This window comes from Podarcis muralis, chromosome 7 (genome assembly GCF_964188315.1).
Source record: "Podarcis muralis chromosome 7, rPodMur119.hap1.1, whole genome shotgun sequence".
In the NCBI taxonomy this organism is placed as follows: Eukaryota; Metazoa; Chordata; class Lepidosauria; order Squamata; family Lacertidae; genus Podarcis; species Podarcis muralis.
In genome coordinates this window covers 22,533,779-22,555,203 of record NC_135661.1, presented here as the reverse complement: position 1 = coordinate 22,555,203, position 21,425 = coordinate 22,533,779, and the positions used below count along the sequence as shown (strand labels likewise).

The 21,425-nt window shown below is 48.3% G+C and overlaps 1 protein-coding gene across 14 annotated transcripts in view; it reads left to right on the top strand.

The window, feature by feature from the left end:
- RERE (arginine-glutamic acid dipeptide repeats) overlaps window positions 1-21,425 on the top strand; it is a 346,045-nt gene that overhangs the window by 307,420 nt on the left and 17,200 nt on the right. For 8 of the 14 annotated variants that reach the window (XM_028740762.2, XM_077931377.1, XM_077931379.1 and 5 more), the window contains 6 exons: window positions 12,188-12,350; window positions 14,006-14,098; window positions 14,909-15,108; window positions 17,647-17,811; window positions 18,848-18,967; window positions 20,029-21,398. In XM_028740762.2, coding sequence (XP_028596595.2) covers window positions 12,188-12,350; window positions 14,006-14,098; window positions 14,909-15,108; window positions 17,647-17,811; window positions 18,848-18,967; window positions 20,029-21,398 — 2,111 coding nt within the window. The remainder of the gene's footprint in view (window positions 1-12,187; window positions 12,351-14,005; window positions 14,099-14,908; window positions 15,109-17,646; window positions 17,812-18,847; window positions 18,968-20,028; window positions 21,399-21,425) is intronic. The other 6 variants (XM_028740768.2, XM_028740772.2, XM_028740763.2 and 3 more) reach the window with 2 other exon arrangements.

The window sequence follows — 21,425 nt, the reverse complement described above, 5'->3', positions numbered from 1 at the left end:
CAAAGCTACAGATTTTGCTGCCAAACCACATGAATCAGAGAGTCACCAGTGCGGTAAGCATGGGTGCCGTGGTGCTCTTTGGGTATTCCACTGGTGCCTGCAAAGCCATTGAGACCACCTTCCTCACCTGCCCCTTTAGTGTTGTGAGGCAGTGAGAGGGTAGTTACCTCCCCCCCCCCCTGAAAAGTACATAGAAATGAAAGAGGAAGTTGGAAGAGTGACACTCCCTCCCACTTCCTCTTCCAACTCTTTGTGCTCTTCAAGGCTAATATTAATTCTACTGGATCTGGTCTTTACACAGATCCCTTGGAAAAGCAAAGTGTGCACGCATGGATTCTCTCCCTCTGTCTCTCATCCAGGAGAAGGAAGTAACCATAGGGGATGGCACCTATAGGACTCATTCAGAAATCCAAATGTGACCACAGATGCCATAACTAGTCTGAGAACGAGTTGCATGTGTTGACTGTGTTCACACCTCAAAGTAAGCCAGAAATCCTGGTTTAATCACATGCTGTATGGGAGTGAGCAAGGCCCCCTTCTCAGCCCCTTGGCTTCCCCCTTCCTGTGAGCAACTGAAGAAGCCAGGATTAAGCACTTAACCATAGCTTCCCATTACATGCGAACCCAGAAACTACGCTTAACAGTTTCAAAAAAGGAAAAGCCAGAATATGGAGCCATGGTTTAAATATCCTGGCTTGTTTGGTGGAAGCTGCAAACCATGGTTTCAAGGTTCACACATAAGAGGAAGCTAAAACTTGAGTGCTGAATCTTGGCTTCTTTGTCCACTTGCTCAAAAGGTGAAGGAAAGCAGCTAGGAAGGGGCTGCACAAACACATGTGCAGCCCGTGCATATCGTGGGTTTTTTAAAGCCAGGATTTTTGCCTTTCCATGATGGCTGTTCACAAAACACAAGTTTTCAGTATACAAGTCCCTGCTCAAAACTTTCCATAGGAGTGAAATGGGCTGGTTTTTCTTTTGTTTATTTGGATACTACCTTCTTGAGTGCAGGCAGGCAAGTGATGATGAATGCTGGTTTAAGAACATGACACCCTCATCTCCAGATAGGGCTGGGAAAGACACCTTCATGAAACACTGGAAAGGCATGGCCAGTCAATGTTATAGCTATATGATACAGAGCTAGGTGGATAACGTCATTTAGACAGCTTCACATGTTCATAGATCAACACATGTGATCCATACCAGTTCATAAAGGACAAGGCAAGATTGGACACTGAAACATCATTGATTGCAGGTTCTGCTAGAACCTAGGAGGGGAATAGAAGAGGAGAGAGGTGCTTCAAAACTGCAGATAGTTTGTTGGCCTGTTTTTACAAATTGTCACTATGTTCCCTGCTGAAAGCCAAACTATAAATCCTTTGGGCATGCACACAATCCCATCTCCTAGTCCACAAACTGACTGTGTGAAATGGCTTTGGGTGGAAGGACTTGCTTCTGCACAGGCAAAGGAAAAAACTGTGTCCCTGTTGCTTCACTCTGTGGAATCCTTTAATGATGGCTGGAATTCCAAGTGAGATGGTTGATTCTTTGACCACGCACCCCTTTGGTCACTACTAACAGCATCCTTTATGTGTCTCCCGCTGAATGCTGAATTGACAAATATGATAGGATTAAAGGGCTGGAGTTCCTTCCCTCTTCTAGGTGGAATTTGGCACACACAAAACCAAGCAACTTGAGATCATAGTGGTGTTCACACAAGGTGTGTGTGTGTGCGCGCGTGTGCATGCGTTCATATGTGGGTTGCCACTCACTTGGCATCCGGGTCGCTGATAGCTACACGTAAGAGTGAGTGCCCAAATAGGTGCCAGAGAACTGAGTTAAACATGGCATCAAGGACAGAAAACACACATGGGTAACGCTTTACAGCAAGCTATAGTGAGCAGCTGTGACAAACATGTGAGAAATCCCAGCAAGTGAGTCAAGCCACATATTGTAGGGGGCAGGAGAAAGTGTTAAATTAGGGTTACTAGCAAGTCTGACTATGAGAAGTTGATGACTCCAGATGTAGCAGTCAGATCCTGAGTATTGAAGGAAAAGCTTCATCTCGTTAATTATCCCACTTATTTATTTTTAAACAAGGGGTAGTAAGTTGAGCCTTATCAGGCATTTGGGTTTGAATGAGAAATGAAGTATAATAATCTTGAGCTTTCTTCTAAGAATAGCGGAAAGAGAATCCTTTGAGAAAGCTGTAATTTTAACATTTCCCACGTATACGTTTTATAGCGTGTTCTAAGATTGTGACATTTCGGAGGAATGCCCTAGGAAGTCATTTTGCCTCGGGTGGGGGAGGGGATTTTTTAATCATGTGTTCTTATAATGCTGCAGGAAATCTTAATTGTTTCTTTAAATGCCTCTTTTTATACTCCTAGTAAGATATTTCTGGGGATGTGCGGAGTCCCCACAGACCCAGGGTGGACATTAATCAGCCCTGCTGTGCAATCTGCTGAGACTTGCTGCTTAATTAGAACAGGCACAAAACTATTTGTCACCACTGACAGATGCTCGTGGGTGAAGGAAAAAGTGGGGATAACGCTCAGGACCATCACCCCTTAATGAAACAAGGCTGAAGCTGCCACTGAAAGAGCACAAATTGGTTTGTAAAGTTGGTTGCCCTTTGACTTCCTCCATTCTTCTTCCTTGGGCCTGCAAGGCAGTTTGCTAAATCCAGAGGAGGCCTGGCCAACTTCTTGACCTGCCAAGCCAAGCACGGCCATCACCTATGTATCACAACCCACCAGGAACTTGATAAATCTCCTGTTCTGGCCATAAGACCTGATGGCTATGTTCTGTCTCCATTGCCTCTGAATATCAAGTGGCGGGGAAGAGTGCCATTCTGCTCAGGTCTTTCTTGTGGTCTTCCCACAGGTATCTCTTTGGCCACTGTGAGGACAAGGGTGTTGGTCTACAGGGGTGCTTGGCCTGAAGGCCCCATTAACCTGAAAGTTAACTTTCAGGGTTTTGTTTTGGGTGAGGCAGCAGCTGTCCCCACGGCAATGTGGTTTGATCTGAAGCTTTTTAAGAAGACCTCATATTTGCAGAATTGTAACCGAAAGACCGTATAACCGAAAGGTCCGTACAGTAAAAGCTGTGGTTTTCCCAGTAGTGATGTATGGAAGTGAGAGCTGGACCATAAAGAAGGCTGATCGCCGAAGAATTGATGCTTTTGAATTATGGTGCTGGAGGAGACTCTTGAGAGTCCCATGGACTGCAAGAAGATCAAACGTATCCATTCTGAAGGAAATCAGCCCTGAGTGCTCACTGGAAGGACAGATCGTGAAGCTGAGGCTCCAATACTTTGGCCACCTCATGAGGAGAGAAGACTCCCTGGAAAAGACCCTGATGTTGGGAAAGATGGAGGGCACAAGGAGAAGGGGACGACAGAGGATGAGATGGTTGGATGGTGTTCTTGAAGCTACCAGCATGAGGACAGAAGTGCCTGGCGTGCTCTGGTCCATGGGGTCACAAAGAGTCGGACACGACTAAACGACTAAACAACAACAACCGAAAGACAGAATAGGTTTCCTTAATATCCATTACTAGATTCAGTTTCCCCCCAGGAAATTGCCAACCTTGCTCGCTGCAGTCACACAGCTCTCAAACTTCAATCTTCAGAGTTTATTAACCAAGGTAGTCTTTATTTACTATGAATGTTGATGGGTTTCTCTCCCCGTTTGGAGAGAAAGAAAGAGAATGCTCAATAAATGCAGAGGATATCTGCAGAACAATTTAAACGGGTGGGGAAAGAGCTGCTTCCTTGGTCGATTTTTCCTGCCTTGGAGAGCCCTCCTCATCCCAAACCAGACCCAGATTCTTCCCGCTAGACGTATGATTTTTACTGACAGGAGCAAATAAATGCAGAAGCTTTTATTCCAGTTCATTCCAGAAAGTCGGTGGTCTCCTCTTCCCTCTTTTAACTTGAACCATGATGCTTGTGGCATCATCCAGCAGCGATCACTATATCCATTGACTGGTTGCTGAGTCTTATTACGGCTGCGCATTGCATCTCAACCTCTCTCTGCTTTTCTTCCCCTCCTCCTCTTGGTAGAGTTATGCCCTCGGGAAATTAAAGAGCAATTATTAGGGACTTGTTTGCTCTGTGATGCCATAAGAGGTACTTGAAAGGTAAGCTGATGCATTCACGTGGCGGGCTGTGTGTGTGTGTGTGTGAGTGTGTGTGTGATTCTTCCGTTCCAGCCCCTTAGATTCCGCAGCACACACTGTTAATCCTGTGTTTACCTAAGGCAAGACTTGAAACATAAACGCACCAGCACAGCTTGTACTGTGTATTTTCCATTTGAGAAACCACCGATAAGGATAAGGAGGTGCAAGAAAGCAAGGCAGGCAACACTTAAAGCTGAGAATTGCTCAAGGTGGAGTAGTTTTATAAAAAAACCCAACCCGCTTGGCCCTGCATTTCATTGTACCAGGCAAATTACAAGATGCACTTAAAAACAGAAAATGGAGGTGGACAAAAACCAGAAGCCTTTTAGCGCCTTAAAGACCAACAAACATTGCACCTGTTTGGAGGATTATAATGTTCTGTTTACGCTTTTGTAGGCCGCCTCAAGCAGAGGGGTGGCATTAAAATGTTTCACATCTAATTTAGTCACAGAGAAACGAAGAAGTGAATCCTACACCCTTATCATGGAAAATAGGGGCTGAATTAAGCAAATGTTGCATCTGCTGTAGAACAGCACCCCCTTGGGGAAGGACTACAGCTAGCTGAATAGATTTGATCCCTGGCACCTCCAGACAGGCTGGAAAATGCACCTGCCTGCCTTGATGTGGGGATGAGTTACGATACAGTCTTGTGTTTGTGCATGTTTTGACCTCTTTAGTGCTGAGCCTTCCCTTGTCCTTGTAGGTCTCAGTCCTAGGTGTTTTATTTTCTTCCTTGATGTGATGCCATTGAGACCAGCAAGGGGTTGCTTGCAAAAGGGCTTTTAAACAGCCCTGCATTGGGCTTTTGCTGTGCTTGTGTTCCCATCTGGGGAATTAACCTGCTCAGCCAAAACACATTCAAACCTGATGTCATCTACCTGTTGAAGTGGCACCAGTTGATTGACAGATAGACATTGTTTCTTTAAAGAAAAAAGAAAATGGCCTCACTGACTGAATTTCATCCTCTAGCAGGCCACATCCTTTATAATCGAGCACGCATCATCATCCTGGATACTGCCTTACCACACAGAAGCATAATCTCTCACCACATGAAATACTTGCTCTTTCTGCTTATGAAATGGGATATTGACCAGCCGTGATGATCAGCTGGGTTGTTGTTTTTTTGTGGCCCTGTCTCTTATTTTAGAGCTCAGAAAATGAGGTTCATTTTTGTTGACATTGCCACCCTGTGTCACACGGCCATCACTGCATAGTGTGCGACAAGGGTGGCCTATGCCCACTTTTCATGTCGCAGGGACCTCATGGGATGTGGTGGATGGCACCAAACAGCAAGTCCCGCTCACCTGTAGCAGGGTTCTAAGAATGGGCAATGGCCAAGGTCTCATGGCAGAAATCGCCAGGGCATGTGGGTGATCATTTAGTGCAGGGAAGGGGAACTCCTAACTCCAGTAGATGTTGTTGGACTCCCAACTCCCATCTGCTCCAGCAGCATTTGGAGGATCACAAGTTCTCCAGCCCTGATTTAGTGGCATCTGTGAAGCGCTGGGGCTGCACGCTCCATTGCTGACTCCTTGGTCCACCATCCCTACCCATTTCCCCCAAAGCTGCAGAGAGCTCCTAAGTTGGCCCATTAATCACAGCATAAAGGGGAGGGCATTGGGACAGAATCTGAACAAAAGGTGGAACAGAGTCATGATTGGGAGAAACTTTTTGCGGTTGGTAGATGAAGGCCTTTCCCATCACAATGGAAAAGGGCTGGAGAGCATATTCCAATCTGAGTATCAGCCCTTCTGGTCCATGGCAAGATGGCTAGGATGAAATCGGAACAAAATCACACTTGATGCTGAGGCTTATTCACAAGTGACTTTGATGTATTTCTTGCCTGGGAACACTCAGTCACTGCCATGAAAATATTTTAAAAAGAAAAGAAAAAAGGACTAAAGGTAAGCTGGCTTGACTGGGAGCATATTTTGGAGCTAGAAAAACGGTGCTGAACACAAAGGTTCATTGTGGCAATTTTGGTCTCTCTTCGGTCCTGGAACCGGGTGTCAAATCATCCTGTCTTGTCTTGCTAGCCACAGTTGTAGCACAGAGATAGGAAGAAATAGGCAACGAAGGCTCCTTCCATGGGAGATCAGCAAGGAACAAAAATGGCCTTTGCAAGGCTTGTCCATGCCTGTTCCTGTGTTGGCTTGTGGGCAGGAAAAAACAAGAACCCATACACTGACACCACTGGCTAATTTGCAAAGCAGCCCTTTTTATAAAGGGCCCTTTTGATCAATGATTGCCGGTGTTAATGTTTCAGTAGGCTATTGATTTCTGCAGCTGCTTTTTGTTCCCTGAATTTATGCACGATGGATGGGCTTTCAGTGGCGTGCACACACTATGCATGTTTGATTAAAGTTCAATTGACTTAGACTCTCCCTCGCAGTGAAGCCAGGAGCTGTTTTGCCTCCCCTGTTTGGAGAGCCAAAGCTTTCTCAGCTTGTCCTTTTGTTTGTGCTCAAGCTCCTGCCACCCAGGCAGTCACCAATATGCTGCTGCTAATCTTCTCCGATTCACTTCACTCCTGCATTTAATTCCTTTGCTAGACATGATAGCCTTTGATAGGAGAGGCCACTAGGAAAGCCTGGGGTGGGATTTGTGTGCCTCTGAGCCTGCTGGCAGAGGTTTCTAATGTGTGCATAATGTGTTTGTGTGCATTTAGGGTTTCAGAGATGGATCGAGGGTTTTTCTCACAATTCACAAACTTACGTTTTCAGAGAGGTAATGCTAATAATCATTCATTAAGTGTTTTTATTCTAGATTTTCATGGTGACCTTGCAGGGTGACTTGTTCAGAAATGTGTGTAATACATGCATTTATTACCTTATAACTGCCTCAAGGCAATTTACATATCAGATAATTTAAAAAAGGTAAAGGACCCTTGACAGTTAAGTCCAGTTGTGAACGACTCTGGGGTTGCGGCGCTCATCTCACTTTATTTATTTTTTTAAAAAAATATTTTTTATTGGTTTTACAACATTTTTAAACAATACAAACAAATAAAGAAACAAACAAACAAACATGTATAATTTCATCTCCTTTTTTTTCATAAACCTCACTTCTCCGACTCCCCCAGACGCTCATCTCACTTTATAGGCCGAGGGAGCCGACGTTTGTCCACAGGCAGTTTTTCCGGGTCATGTGGCCAGCATGACTAAGCCGCTTCTGGCGAAACCAGAGAAGGGAAACACCGTTTACCTTCCCGCAGGAGCGGTACCTATTTATCTACTTGCACTTTGACATGCTTTTGAACTGCTGGGTTGGCAGGAGCTGGGACCAAGCAATGGGAGCTCACCCCGTCATGGGGATTCGAACTGCTAACCTTCCGATCGGCAAGCCCTAGGCTCAGTGGTTTAGACCACAGCACCACCCACGTCCCATCAGATAATTAGGTATTGTTAAAAACGCAAAAACAATAATACATTTAAAATAAGACTTGACTGTTTCAAGTATGTGTTAGTCACCCTATGTAGCGTGTTCACAAGAACCCAATGGGTTTCAAAGAGTATCACTCTCACAGTTCCCCAAATTTACATTATCGCCTTGGAAGGTGGTAGACTTTCTTCCACTGGAGATTTTTAACAGAGGTTGGATGGCCATCTGCTAAGGATTCTTTAACTGTGATTGCTGCATTGCAGGGGGTTGGACTAGATGACCTGTGGAGTCCTTTCCAACACTACAGTTCTGTAATTGTAGGTCAGCCTAATCTTCATTAAGGGCTTTTATCATTCCAGCTTTTGCATGATGACCGGGGCGGGGTGGCACTTATCCACACATGCATGTAACACATCACTCAATGATATAACACCTGCCGGCAGGCACCCAAAGAATGTGTGAAGGTTGGCATCCTCAGCCCCACTTGTTCCACCTCAACTTTCCCCAGTGTCACATATACAGTCATGGGGCACCAACTGGCAGTGGCAGACTAGGAAAAAGATATTGGGATTGTCCTTGGTAGCAGATGTCAAGCCAGCATGCAGCAGGTGTCAAAGAGTCTGTTAGGAAAGGGATTAAAAGTAAAACCTACTGATAGCTTGGAATCTGTGGTGCAACTGTACTTGGAATAAAACAATACAATTATGCAGGGTATGGAGAAAACAGAGAGAACTTTTCCTCCCACCCTCCTAATACCAAAGCTCATTGGGACTGTCCAATGAAGGTGGACTGCAGGGAGATTCAGGACAGGCAACAGAAAGTTTTTCTCACAGTGCAAAGTTATACTATGGAATTTGCTACCGCAGAATGTAGTAATAGTACCTACAACGTAGACAGCTTTAAATGGGGCTACTAATCATGATAGCTGTGTCCTGTCTCCACTGTTCAGCCTCTGTATTCAGCCTCTGAATACCAGTTCATGGGTATCACCAGTGCAGAGAGTGCTGCTGTCTCACTCAGGGCCTCTGCTTCCCAGAGGCATCTAGTTGGCCATTTTGAGAAAAGTCCTGTTCAGGTGCTCAAAGAACATGCAAGGGCATAAAATGTGTTGTGGGCAGAGTTATGCAGACTGTTTCCGCCACCAGTATCTCCATCCTCTCTACTTCCCCACATTGAGCAGGAACATAACATAAGCATTTAAGAGGCTAGCTGCTGTTTTTAAAATGTTGTGAGAATACAGGATGATGAAAGTTGCAGGCTTGTAAGGAATCATGGAGGTGGGGGATAAACAATAGCGAAATCCACCCAAATCTCTCTCCTCCTCCCCAAAATAGCACAGTAACATGATCGAGGCCAAACTGTGATCTAGATTCATACTCATTGGGGCCATATATAGGACCATTGTCTCAGGGCACCCATCTTCAGACCATCCCAGATACAGTTAAGTTGTTGGGGGCTTAATTAGGCTGATCTCCGCCCCTGCCCCAGCCAACCACCCTGCTTTTGCTGCTTTTCTTCAAACGATGCTCTGAAAAGTCCATGATTCAGCTCCTTCAGGAGCTCAGTTGTATACGGATTTGTTTTACCTTGTGTTTAAGGGCTGCTTGTCAGTAATATCCATACTTTGTGTATATAAACATTAAGCATTGTGCATTTAAATATGAGTGGTATGCCAAGACTGACAGCTTTAAAGGTGGTGGCTGTTTTTTGGTGGTTTTTTGCACATTGGTTGGTTACAGTGGACGGTCACCAGCAGGTTTCAAGGAAACTGAATTATCTAGATGCCCTTCTTACATTTTCTAGTTATTGTATTAACATCCATAGTGTCTGCCTCAATTTCACACATTGCCCTGGGGAACATATGTACACAGTGATGCACAGCACAGTAGCCTAGAGACTCTGGTTTAGATCTCACCTCTGCAACGAACTCACTCTTTAACTCTCAGCCTCAGCATCCCTACCAGCTTACCTTACAAGGTTGTTGTAAGGATCCCAAGTAGATACTGAAGAGCTTTGAAGACTTAAAAATGCTTTGCAAATGTGTAACTGCAGTATAGGGTTGCATCTAAGTTCTGCTCAGAGTAGACCCATTGAAATTAATATCTCTTAAGTTAGTAGTGGAGATTAATTTCAGTGGGTTTACTCTGAGTAGGACAGACATTGGTTACCACTGACAGTTAGTGTTTGCTTTGCAAAAATGCACAATCTTCAATCTGTAGAATCCCTCGTTCGTAATGCTGTGCCGTACACAGTCTCCATGCCTACCTGTAAATGTTCATGCCTGCTTTCCATTCTGCTTGCTTACATAGTCACAGCTAGCACACAAACACACACTCATAGGAAACTGAGTCAGACCTCTGATCTATCTAGCTCAGCATTGCCTGCACTGACTGGCAGCGGCTCTTCAGGGTCTCAGGCAGGGGTCTCTCCCAGCCCTACCTGGGGATGCCATTGGGGACAGAACCTGGGACCTTCTACATGCAAAGCAGTTGCTCTGTCAGTGAGCTGTGGCCCTCCCCCCCCCCCCCCCACTCCTTTGGGTCAGTAGGTGCCAAGAGTTTATGTAAGACACAGAACAAGGCTGAATTCTTTCCAAAATCAAATGCTTCCCTGTTGTTTATCCATGGCTCCTGGTGTCACATTTCTCGTCTTCCAAAAGCCTGAAGCCATATTGCCAACCGCTCGCAGGAGCTTTCCAGCTTCACATTTACACTTAGCGGTACCGCTGCTGGCCTTCCGCCTGTGGCTGGGAGTTTCACTCGTTTAAAGACCCGCAAGACGTGACCCAGGGAGCATAACGGGTTGAGGTTTATAGGAATTTTTAGATCGCATATAGGTTCAAAGAGGGACCTCCCCCCCGCCGCTGCCTTCTCTTGTGGGCAATTGAGGTGCATTTGTTCTGAGGCTGGCTTTCAAGAGGTTTCCTTAGAACACCTCCCGTTCCCTTTGCAACTTGAAAGAGGCAGCGCCTTTTACCCTTGAGGCAGACAAGCCGCTCGGAAATGATGGGGTTTCAAAGCAAAGCGAAAGGAGATTAAAACCACACACTGCGCTTTAACTTGACATTACATCTGCTAGTTTGAATATCATCTACTCCAGTTTTTGAACGTAAGCCAGCTTCATTACGCTGCGGAATTATCACAGACTTCTCTTGGCATGTGCTTTTACTGCCTAATTATCTTAACGTGGCTGTATATATTCAGATTAGAAAAGAATAGATTGCTTTAATACAGTTTTGGGTGCTGTGGCTGTAGCCTTGTCTTTAATATGTTTTAATCTCAGGTGTGTCGCCCCCCCCCCGCCCACCCCAGCCACGAGTCTTAGGGTGGCTTATTTTTTAATACCCATATATAGCATAAAGCTGTGTGTTCCTCCCTTTTGTGATGGTAATGCCCTCCAATACCAAACAGTAAAATCTAAGTACCAGCTTGAAAAAGGAAAAGAAGCATGACTACCTTGTATAATATCATTTGGGGCAGGGGCCTATGCCAAGTCTTCTAATTTGCCATCCCAGCCCCAGAAACTAGGCACTGTTCTTCAGAGACTTCCTTGGACGATCAATTTTTTTAAAATAAAAAAATCTTTATTGTCTTTCTTTCACTTCAAATGGCTCTCCAAAGTGGCTTACATAAAACAATGAAATATAATTGCATTAGGGCTGCTTCTTCCACCTCTGACACACCAGTGGCATCTAGCTCACAGCTGGTTTTAACTTTGCAGACCCCTCTTAGGTTGACTCTTGTGGTTTTCGGCAGGCTGTAACAACCTTGTGCTCCTTTTACAATATCCTTTGGCAGCATGGTTCTTCCCCATGCAACCTGCCCTCTCCACCGTGCTGGGTTGCTGCCACGCTTGGTCTTGTGTAGAAGCATCTTGATGTGGAGAGAGCAACCGGGGTGTGCAGATTCCCCTTGCAGATACGGTGACACTATTTGCCTCATTTATCTGTTACCTTAGCAAGAAAGCAGTGATATCATTAGCACCCACTGGGGACAGGAGTGCTCCGTGGCCGCCTGCCCCTTGAAAGCAGCTGTGCTTCAATTCTCCAACACACTCCAGCCACCCCTTTGGGGGAAGCAGCATAGCTCGGAGGTGAAGCACCTGCTTCTGCTTGCAGACAGGTACCAGGTTCATTCCCCAACATCTCTAGCCGTGAGGATCAGATATGTGGTGGTGGGAATGGCCTCTCCCTGAAGGAGCTGGTATCAGCTCCCCTCGGCCCCAGCCAAAAACCAGGCTGACGAAGGCAGTGCGAGGCTAAGTGGAGAAATAGTCTGGCCTGGTGTAAGTCAGCTTCTTGGATCACCTGTTTCCCATTTCAGGGTTGTATCCGGCCAGGTTCTACTCCAAATTCATTGAAGTTAATGAACCTAACTTAGTCGTGGCCTTTCATTTCAGTGGGTGTGCTCTAGAGTAGGGCTAGCATCAGATGCAACCCACCGATAAATGAACCCTACACCCCTGAACCTTTTCTCTTCTCCTGGGTCATTTAAATGTAAGAACTGCCTTGCCAGGTAAGATTAAATCTGCTTGCCCATCACTCTCTCCCCAGAATTGGTGGTCCAGATGTCTCTGGGAAGCCCGCATGCTGCTCTGACAAACCTTGTGATTCTTTCTTCTTTTCCAGGGAGAATTGATCACCTTCTATTACTACTGGAAGAAAACCCCCGAAGCGGCCAGTTCCCGGGCTCACCGCAGGCATCGGAGGCAAGCCGTGTTCCGGAGAATTAAAACCCGAACGGCTTCCACTCCAGTGAATGCTCCCTCCAGGCCCCCCTCCAGTGAATTCTGTAAGTAGCAGGCTTAAAAGCAACACATTTGTCTCTTGTTTAGATGCATGGGGCTAAAACAGAAGGTAATGGCTCTTTGCCTATGACCGAACGCAGCCAGGAAAATGGAGTTCAAGCCCTCGGCTGCGCTCGCCCTCTCAGTTCATTATCCCTGCGGATGGCAGGTGCCTGGGATCAGCAAGCGATTGGTTTTGTGCTGCGCGGGAGGAAGCTCAGGCAATAAGCTGCTGGGGAAATAATAGGCGAAGCTTCACCTTGGCTATCGAGGCGATTATGTTTGCCCCGATTTGCATGGGAGCGTTGCACTTAACTCCAGTTCTATCATTTGCAACATAGAACAAAGGCCCCACGTGCAGAACCCCAGAGAACCAGCCACAGTCTGTGTGGCATGGACATGCAAATGCATTGCTCCTGCAGAACAGCCACTGCTACAGGTGCCACATAACTCCCATTTCCCCTCACACACACCCCAGCCAGTATAGTCAATGGTTAGGGATGATGGGAGTTGCGGTTCAGCGACATTTGGAGAGCCATGGGTTCCTCACTCCTGTGTATTTGTTGAAAATGGGGAAACACTTTGTGCATCTGATCAAAGCTTCTTTTGTGGCACAAAAAATCCCTTAGCTCGCTCTTTCTTTTAAAAAAAATTATACACCTCTTGACTGTAAAAAACAACGCTCAAAGTGGAGTAAAACAATAAAATTATAGGCAAAAACAACTATTTGAAACATTCAAAAGATTAAAATCTGTGGCAGATTAAAACATTCATCAATATTCTACATAGCTGGGTAGCCTTGTCTAACAAAAATGCATTTAGGAGGTGCTGAGGAGAGTGCAGCGAAGGCGCCTGTCTGCTGTCAATAGGCAGGGAGTTCCAAAGTGTAGGTGCTGCCACGTAAAACTACCTATTCCTTATAACCACAGAACAGATATTCCAACAGCCTATTGTGGGGAAAACGCAGGTTCTCCAACTGTGGTTTAGGGATAAAATGTCTGAGCAGGGATGAGGAACCTGTGGCCCTCCAGTTGTCCCTAGATTACAGCTCCCCTATTCTCTGACCACTGATCCTGCTGGCTGGGGAGGGTGGGAGTTGGGAGTCAAGCATCATTGCTTGATTCAACTTTGCATCAGCTTATTTATCTGGTTCCATCTGTGCAGGGTGCGGGTAAGGCCGCTCCCTGCCTCAACGGGATCTTACAGTCTTGAATAGACACACGGTCTGTTTTGCAGCCTAAAATGGTCATTCTCCTTGGCCATGAGCCGTGCTGGCTGGGGCCGATGGGAGTTGCAATACAAAAACATCTGGGAGGGCGGCCGGTTCAACCATCCCTGCATTAGGTTGGGCCAGAAAAGTTCACCGCTCATCTGTGCCCTCCCTTAAATATCTGCCTGCCAACTTGGGCTAACGCTGTACACATGAAGCAGGCTCCAGCCTATTAAAAGCGCTACCACAACAAATCTGTTAGTCGTGAAGCTGCCCTCACGTCTCTTTCCTTCCAGTTTTTTATTTTTTATTTTTAATGGATGGTTCTGCTGCTGCTGCAACAAGATGCCACAGGAGGAGCAACGCCAAAGGAGGGGGAACTTCCTGACTCTTAAGTTATTTGCTCTACCCTTCTCTTCTCTCTTCCCTCCCTCCTTTCTGTGCACTTAGTGGATCTGAGTTCAGCCAGTGAAGATGACTTTGACAGCGAGGACAGCGAGCAAGAGTTGAAAGGCTACGCCTGCCGCCACTGCTTCACCACCAGTACGCACCTTTGCATGGGCACGGGGCTGGGGGCGGGGGCTCTTTTTCCAGCCTGAGGGCCACATTCCGGTGGTGGGTGAGCCAGAGGCAAAGCGGGGAAGAGCGACAGAGGTGGCTCTTTATCATTGCACAGTAGAAGCCAGAGATTCCTACATGCACATCTCTCCGTGCAGGCAGGCAAGAGGCATGAGAATTCTAAGGACCTAGGCAGAATCGCTCAAAGAGGGTGTGGCATAGGGCTGTTGAGGAATGAAGCCTGGGAGCAGAGAGTGTGGCCTGTGTAGAAAGTCCTGAGGGCCAAATAGAGAGGTTTGGAGGGCCGCATTTGGGCCCTGGGCCCGAGGTTTCCGACCATTGATATATTGTTCTCTTCTCTCTGCCAGAGTGCCTGCCTTAACTCAAGGGATTATCGGAGTCAGGGATGTTTTCTTAGGCCCCTTGTACCATTGTTGCAAGTGTAGCAGAAGCCCTTGTCATCCTTAGGTGAGCTTGTCTAAGAAACTGTACTTTGAGCTGCCAGAACTAGAAAGGAGGGCTGCAACCTACCCTTTCAGATTGTCTACCCTGCAACCCGGGGAGGTTTTGCCTTTGTGAAACACTAGGAAACTGTCTGCAAGTGAACTAGGAAGGGGAAACTGTCACCTGTTTTGTGAAGCTTCTTCATCATCCCTTCAGTACCTGTATAAGTCAAGCCAGAAGTAATATCCCTGTAGCGCAGTTTGAAGGAGCATATAAGTATACGTTAGTTACCTGCTTTGTACAGCTTGTGTCTCATAATGCTAACACGCTCTGTCCCCTCCCCAAAAACAGCCTCCAAGGACTGGCACCACGGCGGGCGGGAGAACATCTTGCTGTGCACTGACTGCCGCATCCACTTCAAGAAGTACGGGGAGCTTCCCCCCATCGAGAAGCCGGTGGACCCGCCACCCTTTATGTTTAAGCCTGTCAAAGAGGAAGATGATGGGCTCAGCGGGAAGCATAGCATGAGGACAAGGCGGAGTCGAGGCTCGGTAAGCTGCCTGAGACCTGCCCTGCAACCTCGCTGCCAAGCTGTAGGCAAAGTAACAGCTTCTGGGCCTGAGCACTGTTAAGTCCTGAATCAAAGTACCAGATATTCTCTACACACACCCTGTGATACACCTTCTCTCTCTCTCTTGCTCTTTCTGATGGCTAATCTTAGAGGTAGGTCTTAATGGAGCACAGTAAAGAGGCTGTGTCTTGCCAAGAGGCTGTCTTCCCAGTGCTGACCGTCAGTGATTTGTTGAGGCAGCCTGCCCACCTAAGGGGAAAGGGATGTAGAGAGATGAATCATACACATAAACCTGCCTTTACCAAGTCAGGCCATTGTTCTATCTAGCACAACGTTGTTCTTGTGGACAGCAACTCTCCAGAAGAGATGCTGAAGCTGGGCCTTCTGAACACAAAGCTGATGATCTACCACTAAACTGTGGCCCTTTCCTTAAGACCTAGGAGCACAGGAAGCTGTGTATACTGAGTCAGGCCCATTGGTGCATCCAGCTCAGAATGTCTGGCTCTGGTTCTTCAGGGTTTCAGTTCAGAGTCTCTCTCAGCCCTCCCTAAGAGATGCTGAATATTCGACCTGGGATGTCCAGAATGTAGAGCAGAGGCACTAACCACTGAGCTGCCAGGATTCCTCTTTGTGTAGCACCCATGAGCAGTTTCAGAAAAGCTGGTGAATTTTACTGCTTGGTGTGTTTGTGGGTTTGGAACCACTTCAAGGATCTGTACATCGACCAACTTACCCCTGCCAGCAAAACAGGCAGGCTCCCCTTCCCAACGCCATCAGAGGCAGAGGAAGGTGGAAGAATGTTTTAGGTGCAGCTTCTCATTAGCACTGACTGGTTGGGGTTGTTGGCCGCTGAGCTTCCTCTTTGCTTACGTCTAAGCAACCTCCCTTTTTGTCGCATCAAGATACCTGCCAAACACCTTGTCAGGTTCCACTGTCGGCTCCTTGATTTGGCTTCATCTTCTTTCTTTCTTTTTTCTTCCTTTTAATGATCTCTCGTTATCCAGACAGATGCTAAATTAGGAAGGGAGCAGATGAAGCACTGCTAATTGTTGCTGCATAATCTTCCCGCCACAGCAGAAATCTGCAGAAGCCATTCACAGTTGTTTCAGGAAAACCATGGGCTGCCCCCAAGCCCTTCTCCACACCCTCTGAGACCAGCTCTCTTGTATTGTGTCTCTGTATTTTTAAAAACCTTTATTATACCAATTATTTATATAAGATGGAATAATAATAATAATTTTTATTTTTACAATACTTTTAAAGGCTGTGATATTATTATTATTATTATTATTATTATTATTATTATTACTATTATTATTTCAGTGTATTTTTAAAACTTAGATTACATGAATTCTTTTTTTTATAAGATGATGATTCCAATTAATTAGTCACTTGCCGCATTAGGAGACTTAGTGAGATATTTTTTTAAGAGCACAAAGTTCAACATAAAATCATGGGGTGTGGGAGATACTGCATTACATTAAAATCCATACAATAAACTTGTAAAGCACACTCAATAAAACAGCAGCTAAAGCATATCGTCCATAGGCAGGAAAATAAATATTTAACATGCACAATGGAATGAATGGGTCACAGCTCAGAGAAAGGCTGAAAAAACATGGGCAAGCTATTAAAATCTGAGAAGCAAGGCGGGTGCCCATCCTCTGGCTGCATCCAAATATCAAAAGAAATACAGAGCAAGGAGGCCTTGTGTTACTGGTCCAGGTTTTTGTTGAGCTGCCCAGTTTCTATTAGGCTGCAATAATTCAGTGCAAAAGGTTTTACTCTGTGCAGAGTTTGCTGCTCTCAGGGAAGAAAAGGAGAGTCAGAACAGATCAGCTTAATTAGCTTATAAATACATAACATGCCAGTGGTTACCCCGTGAGTAAACATACTAGGTGTATATGATTAGCTTGATCATTGTGCTTCCTCTCTTCCCTTGCGGCCTGGACCATCAAAAACAATGGGGCATCCCTCTTGTATTTTGCCCCACTCTGAGGGGGGAACACCAGTGGCCTTGTGCCTTCAGCCCTCCAAAGCTGAAATCGAAAGAGAAGAATTGAGGGTGGCTGTAGAGCAGTGCCCTGTTTTCCTGCCGGTGATGCTTAGGATCATAAGGGAGCCTTTGTCAACAGAGGCCTTCTAGATGAGTCCCATCCCCAGCTAGCTGGGGTGATGAGAGTCGTAATCCAAAGCATCTGCAGGGCCCACAGCTGGGATGGGGTCTGGGGGAGCACAAAGGAGTTGACTTTGTGTTCTGAGAATTGGATCCAGAACCCAGCTAGCCGTGCTTTGGCCCCAGAGAAATCCATGTCACTTAAGCTGTTGGTGACTAACTTAGCTTGGACCCATCTCTGAGGGTTCCTTGGTATGAAAACCAGCCAGTGCCACTAAAAGGAAGGGTGATTGACCAAAGATGGCATCCATGAAGAAATTCCATTGAGGGGGGAGGCTTAAGTTCTGTAGGGATACCCAAAGGCAGCCTTTGTCATGCTTCCTGTCCTTCTCTTTAAACTAGCAGATGTCGACACTACGCAGCGGTCGCAAAAAGCAGCCAACCAGCCCTGATGGTAGAGCCTCCCCCATCAACGAAGACATCCGGTCCAGCGGCCGCAACTCCCCCAGTGCTGCCAGCACTTCAAGCAATGACAGCAAGGCGGATTCGGTGAAGAAGTCCACCAAGGTGAGTTCTGGCTCTTCCCGTGGGTGCTCTCCGGCCCATTTCCTGGTAACTCGTTGGAGAAGAGTTCAGGCCAAGGCTTGGCAGGTGGGCGGCTTCAAAATCCAAGCTAGAACTTTCCCCGCAGTGTCTAATGCTGTATCCCAGGTGTGGAGAACCAGGGGCTTCTCCAGATGCTGATGACCAAGCAAGCATGGTCAATGGCCAGAGGGACAATGAAAACTGCAGTTCAGCAGTAACTGGAAGGCTAAAGGTCCCCACACACTTGCTAACATCCCCTACAGTGGTTTGTTTTTTAAAAAAACTTTTTAAGGAAAGCTTTCCCCCATTCTGCTGAGGAACCCCTGCTGTTCTGATACAGAATTCCTAAATGTGGCTGGTCACTCCTGTGTGTGTTTAAGGTAAAGGTAAAGGTGACCGATTCTGGGGTTGCAGCGCTCATCTCTCTTTATTGGCCGAGGGAGCCAGCGTACAGCTTCCGGGTCATGTGGCCAGCATGACTAAGCCGCTTCTGGTGAACCAGAGCAGCTCATGGAAACACCGTTTACCTTCCCGCCGGAGTGGTACCTATTTATCTACTTGCACTTTGACGTGCTTTCGAACTGCTAGGTTGGCAGGAGCAGGGACCGAGCAACAGGCGCTCACCCCGTCGCGGGGATTTGAACCACCGACTTTCTGATCAGCAAGCCCTAGGCTCTGTGGTTTAACCCACAGCGCCACCCGTGTGTGTTTAAGACCCTTCCTCAAATCACATGGTCCTCATGGGCACACCCTAGGGCAGTCTCCTGAGGCTACATTCAGTCTCCTTGTGGAATCCCCAAACAGGTTTCCAAAGAGCCCCAGAATTCACATGGATCTGCTTTGAAAAGCGACAGCATGGGCGGTTGACTCCTACACCGTTAATTTCCCCCATCCTGCTGTGCGAGAAACATAACCTGTTCCGTTGTCATCCGTATGAAGCTCTTTGCAGGCAGGCTACAAGAACTCCCATTTGTTCTCCTGTCGCTTTCCCCTAATAACGCCACTCCTTTCCCGTCAGCAGCAGAAGATAAAAGAGGAGGCATCGTCTCCTCTCAAGAGTTCCAAGAGACAGAGAGAAAAGGCAGCATCTGACACCGAGGAGCCCGACCGAATCAACGCCAAGAAAACCAAAACACAGGTAGGTCTCAGTTAGAGCAGCCTGTGCCAATCTGCCTCCCTCCCATCAGCCCCCAGCCATCACATGGCAAAAGATGTGTTTCAGAGACCCTGACATGCATGTGCATCTCTTTTTGTGGGCCCAGGTGGCTCTGGATGACATAGACCAGGCTTCCTCAACCTCAGCCCTCCAGATGTTTGGAGACTACAATTCCCGTCATCCCTGACCACTGGTCCTGCTAACTAGGAATCATGGGAGTTGTAGGCCAAAAACATCTGGAGGGCCGAGGTTGAGGAAGCCTGACAAAGCAAGGCCTTTGATAAGGTACATTTTAAACCATCATTGTGTCCAGCAATCCCTCTCTGCTAGGGAGCAGTGTCAGGAAAAGGACTGTTTAGTCTTAATGTCCCGCTTGTGGGCTTCCCAGAGGCATCCTTGTTGGCAGCTGGTGGACTAGATTGGGCTTTTGCTCCAGCAGGGCCCTTATTTACTTGAAAGAATAAAAAAATAAATATTGGGACCCAAGGGTTCCAACATTGGGTCATTCGTTTGAGCACCATTTTGGGCAAATGTTTCCTGCATGGCCGGGGGTTGGATTAGATGCCCCTCATGGTCCCTTCCAGTTCAATGATTGCTGTGATTAAGGGTGGCAGAGTGGGAAGCAGACAAATATGATCCACAGGGCACTCACAAGTTCTTGTGTGGGGGCCACCCTGGGGAGCACATGCTGCTGTGCAGCGCCTTCCTTTTCAGTGGGGCTTGCCACACAGGTAAACTATCCAGTGAGATCACACCATATACCAAGTAAGATTTAGAATTTCTACAGTAGGAACAAGTGCCTTGGGCTTGGCCTGAATGCCCCCTGTTGTCTACTCCCAAACCTGGCTGGTGGCTGGTGATATAGAAAACTGCATTATACTAAGTCAAGACGACTGGCCCATATAGCTGAGTGCTGTCTACGCTCTGGTTCTGTGACTCTGCTACAGCCCTTCCCACACAAACAGCATTTGGGAAGCCACTCACGTGTCCATAAACCCCATCCTTTTTAACACGAAGCTTTCCTCCATTCTTTTTGTCCACAGGAGATCAGCCGGCCCAACTCCCCGTCCGAAGGTGAGGGAGAGAGCTCTGACAGCCGCAGTGTGAATGACGAGGGCAGCAGCGATCCGAAGGACATTGACCAAGATAACCGGAGCACCTCGCCCAGCATCCCCAGCCCCCAGGACAATGAGAGCGACTCGGATTCGTCCGCCCAGCAGCAAGTCTTGCAGGCGTCCAATGGCCTGGCCCAGCCCACACCCGCCTCCATCCCTGTCTCAGCGCAGCTGCCACTGCCAGCCACCTCTGGCCTCCCCTCTTCGGTGCCTCCCCACATCTCCCCATCTGTCTCCCAGTCAGGTAGCAGCCAGCCTCAGACCCCGGTGCCCCCTCACTCTCACATCCAGCAGGCCCCTTCGCTGCACCCACAGAGGCTGCCGTCTCCTCACCCGCCGCTGCAGCCCCTGACTGTGCCCTCCAGCCAGCCCCAGCCTCCTGCCGTCCCCCAGCCCCACCCGCAGCCTCCGCTCCACAGCCAGATCCAGCCCCTCCCTCACAACCTCCAGGCGCAGCCCCTCCTGCCTCACCCGGTCCCCGCCCAACCGTTCTCCCTCGCGCCGCAGCCTCCCCCGCTGCCTTCGTCCTCGTCTCAGTCTCAGGTCTCCCTGCAGCCGCAGGCTGTGCCCCACCCCCATGCAGCACTCCAAGTCCCGTCGGTGCAGCCCCCCTTGCAGGCGCCGTCTCCGCTGCAGCAGCAGCCTCCGCCGCCACGAGAGCAGCCCCTCCTCCCGGCCCCTCTGACCATGCCCCACATCAAGCCGCCTCCCACCACCCCCATCCCTCAGCTCCCCATGCCACCGTCCCACAAGCATCTCGCGGGGCCCTCGCCGTTCTCCATGAACTCCAACCTCCCGCCGCCGCCAGCCTTGAAGCCGCTCAGCTCCCTCTCCACACACCACCCGCCCTCGGCCCACCCTCCTCCCTTGCAGCTGATGCCCCAGAGCCAGCCGCTGCAGCCTTCCCCGGCGCAGCCCCCTGTCCTGACGCAAAGCCAGGGCCTCCCTCCCTCTGCCAGCCACTCCTCCTCCAGCCTCCACCAGGTACCTCCCCAGCCCCCTTTCCCCCAGCACCCGTTTGTCCCCGGGGGGCCGCCACCCATCACGCCTCCCTCCTGCCCGTCGACCTCCACGCCACCTTCCGTGCCCAGCGCCCCTCCTCAGGCAACGGGCTCCACGTCGGCAGCCTGCACTGGGAACGTCCCCGTGGTGACGCCCTGCACGATGCCACCCATCCAGATCAAGGAAGAGGCTCCGGATGAGGCGGAGGAGCCGGAAAGCCCACCTCCCCCGCCCCGGAGCCCATCGCCAGCGCCGACAGTGGTGGACACGCCAAGCCACGCCAGCGAGTCAGCTAGGTAAGGGAGGGTGTGGGCAGCTTTGGG